This window comes from Portunus trituberculatus, chromosome 49 (genome assembly GCF_017591435.1).
Source record: "Portunus trituberculatus isolate SZX2019 chromosome 49, ASM1759143v1, whole genome shotgun sequence".
NCBI lineage: Eukaryota > Metazoa > Arthropoda > Malacostraca > Decapoda > Portunidae > Portunus > Portunus trituberculatus.
In genome coordinates this window covers 20054984-20064983 of record NC_059303.1, presented here as the reverse complement: position 1 = coordinate 20064983, position 10000 = coordinate 20054984, and the positions used below count along the sequence as shown (strand labels likewise).

General features: G+C 42.8%; 1 protein-coding gene across 1 annotated transcript in view; it reads right to left on the bottom strand.

Annotated features, from left to right (window-relative positions):
- Window positions 1–3505: 3505 nt before the first annotated feature.
- Window positions 3506–10000, bottom strand: part of LOC123499240 — a 12167-nt gene continuing 5672 nt past the window's right edge. The window contains exons 5-8 of the mRNA XM_045247008.1: window positions 9685–9923; window positions 9382–9507; window positions 9020–9069; window positions 3506–5488 (exon numbers count right to left, since the gene is read on the bottom strand). Coding sequence (XP_045102943.1) covers window positions 5364–5488; window positions 9020–9069; window positions 9382–9507; window positions 9685–9923 — 540 coding nt within the window. The 3' untranslated portion in view covers window positions 3506–5363. The remainder of the gene's footprint in view (window positions 5489–9019; window positions 9070–9381; window positions 9508–9684; window positions 9924–10000) is intronic.

Genomic DNA, 10000 nt, shown 5'->3' with positions numbered 1-10000 from the left:
GTTGTTGTTGTTGTTATTGTTATATTGTGGCAAGAGCAAGCTCCTTACTGAAACATATTTGGCAATGCACTTAGGGAACTTTTTTTTTTCTTATGGAAGAGGGAAAAACGACCAAGGGCAACAAACTAAACTTGCGGTTAGGAATCATTATATACAAAACTTTTGGTTGGTTCAGGTTGTGCCTCTCGAGTGGCGTGGTGACGCTGCGCTAGAATGTTTTATTTTCACTAAAACTGCACTGTTATTGTTTTACCTTAGATCAAGATTATAAGTATCAGTTCAAGTTTCGTCCAGTCTGGTAACATTGCACTGGAATAATTTGTTTTGATTAAAACTACTGTGTTACATTTAACCTTAAATTGAAATATGAGTGTTCCTGAGTGCTTAGCCTGAGAGCCAGCGTGTGATGGTTCTGTTAGACTAGCATCTGAATCATTTGCAATATTCTTTATAAAATTATGGGTTAAAGATGGCAGAGCAGAAGTTGAGAAGAAACATGCCACTGTATTGGAATAAATGTTTTTGTTTACTAATACGAATATACAGCTGTCTTATAACCAGAACTGTTGCTTATAGTCTTCTTGTCAGAAGAATTCAAATCCTATTGATAACGAATAAAACATGATAAAACTGGCTGTACACAGCAACAGGTTGCAGTGTGTCTGTCTGTATACGAATACACCACCCATATATCCGCCCACCAGCCCACCCAACCACACACACACACACACACACACACACACACACACACATAAAGAAATACAAAACATACACAAAAGCACAGATAAATGCATAAATCTTTAATATGCGATTGAGCAAGATGTGGGCTGTCTTGTCTCTCTCTCTCTCTCTCTCTCTCTCTCTCTCTCTCTCTCTCTCTCTCTCTCTCTCTGAGGTGAGAGATGTAACAGCCCATCCACCCCCACCCCCGAGTCCATTACCGACCTGTCTCGTACACGTACGGTAGCAAAGAATATATTCTATTACTACGCACTATGGACTCAATAGGTTGTATTATTATTATACTAAATAATTTGGTATTACCAATTTATTTTTAGCGTTATGAACATCTAAATTATGCTTAACAGAGTAATTTGCAGAGTGACATATACGGCGTAATGAATTCTTTTTAGTATCGGTAGTATCGGCAGAAAATAGCCGATACCGATACCGATGCTAATATTTCTTAAATGATCCGATACAGCCGATACCAATACCGGTACCGATACATCAGTACAGTACATCTCTATTAAAAACCAGACTGATTATCTACGTGGCCTTTGAAAGTTTTCCTTGTGAAAAAACAAGATGTTTAAGGATACGGTGGCTTATCTTTGGGAGCGCGCAAGCGCGTGTGTTTGGGTGGAAGTAGGGGCTTGTAAAGGAAAACGGATGTGGAAAAAAAAAAAAAAAAGTTAAGAGAGAAGTAGATTATGAAAGGAAGTAAAAAACGTGCGTGTCGGGGGAATAATATTTTTTCCTGGGGACGTCACTCGGTTGGCTTTATCAAACAATATATAGTACTAGATTAAAGAAAGGTTACGTTGCGACAAAACTCCATTTCCATCACGCCAACACACGTCAACTTATGCCACAAAACGGAGCAAACGTCAGAACGGGACCTGAGGCACACACACTCACCAGGAAAACTGCCTCCACGATTTCCTTAAATTCAGCCTGATCCCCTTTCCTCCGCCACCCTCCTTGTTCAACAGCTCCTTCACGCATGAGATCGAATAAGGGATTTGGTTGAGCACACCCCACATAAATAGTTTAACTTGGCACGGTAATGCAATAACTCCCTACCTGCTTCTGTATTTCCACCTTTTTATGACTTGACTTCTTTTAAGAGGGAGGTTTCAAGACATTTTTGTCACTGTCTTTCAGTGGACCCTTTGACGTGCAAGGAGACTAACAATTATTAAGTGGGTCTTTCTTCAATTTTTTGTTGCCCTTGGTCAGTTTCTCCTGTTACACAAAAAAGTATTTCAGTAGTGTGCGGACTACGCATCCAGTTGTGGCGTTACGTTAAAGTTATTGAACGTCTCTTACGCAAAGGTAGAAAAAAATATTGTGGCATGTTATTTCATGTTATATTTATGTATAAGAGTGATTCTTGACAAAATATACAATTATTTTAAGTCAAATTATATTATATGTAATTGATTACTCTTAATATATATATGTTACACCCCGTTTGTGAAATTGCCCATTTCATGAAATGGGCAAACCCAATTCATGAAATTAACCTAACCTAACCTAACCTAACTAACCTAACCTAACCAAACCTAACCCAATTCATGAAATGTGCAATGGAGTGGCCATTTCATGAAATGGTTAGGTTAGGTTAGGTTAGGTTCATTTCATGAATTGGGTTTGCCCATTTCATGAAATGGGCAATTTCACAAACGGGGTGTAACATATATACCACTTATCGCCTCCTTTGTATATATGGACAGAACCCAGCAGTGGGGGGATGAGGAGAGAGGGGACGGGAAGGCGAAGGCTGAAATAGGAGAGTAGTTAGAGGGGATAGTGTAATTAAGAGAAATGAGGAAAGGAAGAAGGGATGTAAAGGAAAATAGATAGTAATATGAAGAGAGGTATGGATGAAAACTAGAAAAAAAGAAGGAAAGCGAAGATAGGAGGGAATTGTACAGAGAAAAAGAGAATATAATATGAAGAAAGACTGAATGAAAACTTACCAAAAAGAAAAAAAAGATAAATGAATGTAGCAGAAAAGGCGACACGGTGATATAAGAAAGGTTTTGGAGGACACTAAAAAAAAACAACAACTAAAGAAAGGCAAAAAGAAAGGAGGAATGAATGTGTAAAAAAGGGAGAGATAGGAAAGTTTGAATAAAAACTAAAAGAAAGAAGAAAAACTAGGAAAAGAAAAGAAGGAAGGAAGGAAGGAAGGAAGGACGGATACTGAAAACCAAAAGGCAATAAAAAAGAAGGAAGAAAAAATATAATTAATGATAAGGAAAGGCAAGACAGTAGGATAACAAAAACTGGGGGAAAGGGACTCGAAAAGGAACGCAGAAAGGAAGGGAGGAAGGTTACAGGAAAAATAATATGAAAGCAGACCAGGAATAGTGAAGGAAAAAATGGAAAAAAGAGATATGAATACGAGAAAAAGATAGCGCGGAAGGAAGACTTAAAAAACTAAATAGGAAAGTAGAAGAATAAAGGATCGCTGAAAAACCAATGGAAGATCATACGGAGGACAAAACAGAAAAGCTTCATCGTAAAAACGTTTCGTCCTCTTATCTTGACCCTTTTAACGGATTGTGATAAGAGTTCCTGGGATTCTCAAGGCTGCTGTTGTGTTTCCAATGACAGTTTAACAAGGACTCTTCACCCTCGATAAGAGAAACACTCTTGAGAACTCGATTTATTATCTCTGTGGTCTTTGACAGTAGATTTGAGGAGTCTTTCAAAACATTGGTTCTGGTCATGATTAAAAGAGTGAGGTGTAGGTGGAGTGAAAATTAAATACAACTGTTATTCTCGTATTTTTAGTTGCTCAATACTACAAACAATACAAATAAATACAGACTTAAGTACATCATAACAAATTATCAAGAGTAATGTAGGAAAACAGCATTGTGGTGTGTACAGTGAAGGTCACAAGTTAGTTAACGTGTCACACGTTTAGCTATCTTCCTCAGTCTTTGAGTCACCTGAGGAGCTGAAAAATCCAACAGTTATTAGGGTCATTTTTGTCAGCTGGTCTGGAGACTCTAGTGTCAGCAGGTATCAGTAGATTAGAGAACCTTTAATACTGTCAGCAGATAAAATGATAAATGAATAAGATTGTTCATTGCACAGAGGATTATTAAGACTGTCAGAAGATCAGACAATTCAAAACAGTCTGAATGTATCAACAGGACATAGGACTTTTAGCTAATAGTAAAAAGCAAATCACAGTGGAGATTGTGGAAAGGTACTCGACTTGTGACCACGGCTCCTCCTGACCCTAAGCTAAATCTTTCTGACAGGGCTCAAAAGGAAAGGCGACCGGGCGAGCCAAGGGAGGGAGTGTACACGTGAGTCAGGAGTGGAGACTGAGTGTTGTGGGTGTCTCAGCAGTGTTCAATGGCTATGGCAGAAGGTGAGGAATTGAAAGTGTTTTGAAGAGGTAGAAAGCAGGGTGTTAATCTGAAGATAATGCATGTGAGATGAAATGCTTATATATTATTTTTGAAAAGATGAAACATGATTAAGGTATTTAGGAGTGTAACATTAGGGATTAACATAACATAGGGACATTACAAAAGGTGACGAGATGGAAGTAGAATATGAAATGATTCTTATGGGGTTATGATCCTTTAACCTCTTCAGTACCATGACACGTTTTCCTATTTATTTTGCTTACTATATGGTGGTTTTATATAGCTTCAGAAACTTATGTGGTGAGTGAAATAGTGAAGACTCTGGCTATCGATCTTCTGACCACCATAGACCTTTCCCTAATGTAAACAAAATCGTTAGATCATACCCAAAACTCATAGTAAAAATGCGTTCTAGTACTGAATGGGTTAATATTTTCATGAAGGCGAGAAAAAAGTGATCAGGGCATTTGTGTGTGTGATTCCATTAAATCATTCTTGCTCTTGAGTCAGATGATAGGAGAGAGTGGATGTGACGGGTGGTGGTGGTAAAGGCTGACCGGGGCTTCTAGACAATTCAGAGATAAATCAATCGTGCTTTTTCATTCTTTTACCGACTTGTAATATTTTCCATGAATACTGATAACTATTTGGAAGACGTTGGCCTGCGTGGATGTGACGGCAAATGCAGATCTGGGCTTTAGAGACTCAGATTAACGAGTAAACTAATCCTTCTCTTCTAAACTCTCAGCAGACGATAGTTTCCTTAGCCACCGTCAATTAATAAGACGTGGTGTGAGTGTGACAGATGGTGACAGTAAATGAAAATTGTATATCTGAATTTGAGACACTGAGGAATGAAAAAAAAATCAATATTGCTCTTAACTTTCACCTCTAGACAGTATTTGCCATAATCCACAACAAATAGTAAGACGTGAGGGGTGAGAAGGGCTGGTGGTAACTGCTGGTCTAGCCTTGAGACACTGTGAGGAACGGGAAAAGTAATCTTGCTCTCTAAACTTTCCACCGTTTGACAATACTTATCATTAGAAAGACGTGAAGAATGACGGGTGTGGCGTGAAATGTTTTAGACACTGAGGGAAGAAAATGGCAAGATTTATGACAAGGAGCGTGATAAGAAAGATCGGCAAGAAACGCAAAAAAGAAATACGAAAATACGAAGGTTAACGAGAAGCTTGACAAGGAAACATGAGCGTGAAAAAGAACGTGGCAAGTGATAGGATGTGATTAAAACGAAATTTCACGGCGGGGCGAATGAAGGATGTTGAGAAGCGTTGGTCTGTTGGAGAGTGACTCGTGGCGGAGTGGGATTCGAACTGGTCTGCGTCGGGAGGGTCTTCCCTCTACGTGGCCTGCGAAAAAGAAGGCAAGTTGGAGGTTGGCTTGTTTTGAATAGTGACAGTTAGTTGTAAGACTTGTATTCAAAAACAACGCTTTGCTTTCTCACCACGACTACTTTTAAAGGCCACAAGAGATGATTAACTGGGTTCTTAAGGATGCTCCTCCTATTGATATTGTAATAATATTGTTATAATCACTAGAATATATAAGAAGTAAAAGGAACGCCCTTTAAAACCCGTGTCAATTCAACTAGAGCCTATTTGAGTGTAGTTTAGGTGCGACGCCGAAATGTCTCAGAATACTGTCCTGAGTCTACAAGTGGAAATAACTGCTTACTAAGAAAGATTTTAAGATGAAACACTAAACTGGCATTACAATCGCCCAGGGAGGATGGCGTGATGTATATAGCCTAGAGCTCAATTGTGGTACATAATTATGGCACTGAATTTTATTACTTTTTGGCACTGAGAGTGATTGATACTGGGACAGGCATTAGATTGGCACTTTAGCAGCATAGGGTTATAATATTATGTGTGACACTGAGATAGAATACTAAACTGTCGAATTGACCTTTACTAAAGAGAAACAGATACTTAAATAGGCACTACAATGACTGACATGGGCTAAAACTTATGTCTGCCTCTGATGTGTGGTGAGCTAGTGACACTCAGTCTTCTGCTAAGTTTGGCACTGAGTCTAGCAAGGTTTGGTAGTGGCTTAGTCATTCAATTACGTGGCGATGCTGTTAGTGGTGGCAGTGAGATGAGATGCGGGATAAGGTGTCGGTTGGTGTCTGTCTCTGCTGGCGCCTCGTATATCTAAAGTCTGTTTCTAGAATTAGTGGTTCACTTTGAGGAATTGGTACAATTTGCCTAAGCGAAGCACGTGCTGTATATGTATATGTGAAGTTTGTTTATATATGTATACTTGTTTTGTTTTGTTACGTGATTCCTCGTCTCTCTCTCTCTCTCTCTCTCTCTCTCTCTCTCTCTCTCTCTCTCTCTCTCTCTCTCTCTCTCTCTCCGGGACAACAAGGTCACAACTCCTCGATTTACATCCCGTACCTACTCACTGCTAGGTGAACAGGGGCTACACGTGAAAGGAGACATACCCAAATATTTCCACCCGTCCTCTGGCCTGTGAAGCCAGCGCTCTAACCACTGAGCTACTAGGCGTGTGTAATTCACTGTTTGATCTGCTGCAGTCTCTGACGAGACAGCCAGACGTTACCCTACGGAACGAGCTCAGAGCTCATTGTTTCCGATCTTCGGATAGGCCTGAGAACAGGCACACACCACACACCGGGACAACAAGGTCACAACTCCTCGATTTTTACATCCCGTACCTACTCACTGCTAGGTGAACAGGGGCTACACGTGAAAGGAGACACACCCAAATATCTCCACCCGGCCGGGGAATCGAACCCCGGTCATCTGGCTTGTGAAGCCAGCGCTCTAACCACTGAGCTACCGGGCCGTGTGTGTGTGTGTGTGTGTGTGTGTGTGTAATTCACTTCGGTCGTTTGCTGGTCACCCACCCAGTCTTCCCCTTTACGGAGCGAGCTCAGAACTCATAGACCAATCTTCGGGTAGGACAGACCACAACACACTCCACAAACCGGGAAAACGAGGCCACAATCCCTCGAGTTACATCCCGTACCTATTTACTGCTAGGTGAACAGGGGCTACACATTAAGAGGCTTGCCCATTTGCCTCGCCGCACCGGGACTCGAACCCGGCCCTCTCGATTGTGAGTCGAGCGTGCTAACCACTACACTACGCGTGTGTGTGTGTGTGTGTGTGTGTGTGTGTGTGTGTGTGTGTGTGTGTGTGTGTGTGTGTGTTCCATTTCTTTATTAGTAGCAGCTAATCATGTGAAAACTTAATCATTTTCTTTCCGTTAAGTTGGTCATCAAGTCATAATTGGCAAAACCTTTTTTGACCTTCGCTGGGACCCACACACCCACCCCAATCCTCGCACCACGACAAAAACATGGCCTTCGGGAGCACCACTGGCGAGGTGAAACTCTCAACAACTACTGTACTTTTGCACGCCGCCTTGTGGTGGTCAAGACATCACTTCTGGATCCATTATCATACACACAAATAATTTTGAACCTTATGATAATATAGGCAGTAATTTCCCGTTAGGAAAATGAAGCGTAAAATCAAGGCTTTGCTTCCCGGAGGTGAAAGATGAACTACTGACGTGCTTTCCTGCCATACAACTAAGGCTTTCTTGCTACACACATACACACACACACACACACACACACACACACACACACACACACACACACACACACACACACACACACACACACACACACTGCGTAGTGTAGTAGTTAGCACGCTCGACTTACAATCGAGAGGGCCGGGTTCTAGTCCCGGGGCGGCGAGGCAAATGGGCAAGCCTCTTAATGTGTGGCCCCTGTTCACCTAGAAGTAAATAGGTACGGGATGTAACTCGAAGGGTTGTGGCCTCATTTGCCTCGCCGCTTTCCGGGACTCGAACCCAGCCCTCTCGATTGTGAGTCGAGCGTGCTAACCACTACACTACGCGGTGTGTGTGTGTGTGTGTGTGTGTGTGTGTGTGAGAGAGAGAGAGAGAGAGAGAGAGAGAGAGAGAGAGTGTGTGTGTGTGTGTGTGTGTGTGTGTGTAATTCACTTCGGTCGTCTGCTGGTCACCCAGCCAGTTTTCCCCATTACGGAGCGAGGTCAGAGCTCATAGACCGATCTTCGGGTAGGACTGAGACCACAACACACTCCACACACCGAGAAAGCGAGGCCACAACCCCTCGAGTTACATCCCGTACCTATTTACTGCCAGGTGAACAGGGACTACACATTAAGAGGCTTGCCCATTTGCCTCGCCGCCTCTGGGATTCGAACCCGGACCCTCTCGAGTGTTAGTCGAGCGTGCTAACCACTACACTACGCGGTGTGTGTGTGTGTGTGTGTGTGTGTGTGTGTGTGTGTGTGTGTGTGTAATTTACTGTTTGATCTGCTGCAGTCTCTGACGAGACAGCCAGACGTTACCTTACGGAACGAGCTCAGAGCTCATTATTTCCGATCTTCGGATAGGCCTGAGACCAGGCACACACCACACACCGGGACAACAAGGTCACAACTCCTCGATTTACTTCCCGTACCTACTCACTGCTAGGTGAACAGGGGCTACACGTGAAAGGAGACACACCCAAATATCTCCACCCGGCCGGGGAATCGAACCCCGGTCCTCTGGCTTGTGAAGCCAGCGTTCTTACCACTGAGCTACCGGGCCGTGTTGTGTGTGTGTGTGTGTGTGTGTGTGTGTGTGTGTGTGTGTGTGTGTCTTAAGCTATTAGTCAGTGCAATGGTTAGTCGCCACATTGCCTATCTGAGTAACGCTGAGAGGAAAGAAAGGTATTCATGTGTACTCATTCTCCATGTATTGTTAGTTATTTCAGTGACAGATGTAATAAGGGGCAAAGGAAATTGTGCCGGTGGAGGGTCCGTGCAGTGCAGTCAAGAGTGTGTTAAGGTTTTCTTATAATGCGCTACCTTCTATGGTTTCCACTGGGAAGCCACCGCGAGCCACCAGCTGCTCACACCTGCGAAGAGAGGAAAGACTGAAACATAACATAACATAATATGTATAAGAACACAAAAAAATAATTGAGGTTACAAGAAACCATCAAGCCTACACGTGGCAGTTCCTGTAGAAAATATAACTATCTGTTGCTACCAATCTTCCTCATGCAAGAATATGCTTAAACTTCTTTTATAGCTCCTTAATGTAGCAGCACCAACAACTTTACTACTCCATTCCATTCTCCCACCACTATTTCAAAGCTAGTTCTCTCTCTCTCTCTCTCTCTCTCTCTCTCTCTCTCTCTCTCTCTCTCTCTCTCTGAGGCACTCACTTGCAGGAGTCTTGGGAGAAGAACTCGCCGGTGCCGCATTCCACGGGCTTGCGGCAGTAGCAGGCGCAGGAGTCTTTCTCCCAGTACTTGATGCTGCTCTGCTGCTCACACTTTGCCTCCTCGTCTCTGGCAGAAAGCAAACACTTAGTAGGCCTTTCTCTCCCTAATTATTGAGGAGCTGAGTTGTGAAACTGCATCAAGTTGTTCCTGGTAAAGTTCATATTTCTATATGATATTTTATTTGTTGTTACTTGGTGCTCAGACAACAGTGATTGACCACAAACCCACGCACGTTGTATTTACCTCCTCTTGCAGACACAGGCACACTCGCTCTGCAGGTAGTTGTGTATGGTGGGATTACAGTCCTGCTCCTGCACCTTGCATCCGCACTCACATTGCACGTGCTTGATGGCCTCCACCACGTGGTAGCTTGGCACAGTCTCTCGGCGACGGCGGCGTCTTCGACGTCGTTGTCGTCGGCTGTCACTGCGTGACCGGGCTGTGTCGATGTTGCTGCTGCGGTTGACTACAGTCTTGAGCACCTGTTACGGCAGTGTGGTTAGATGATATGATGATATTTGATCTTACAATGACAACATACTCCTCAAGTCTTTTTTTC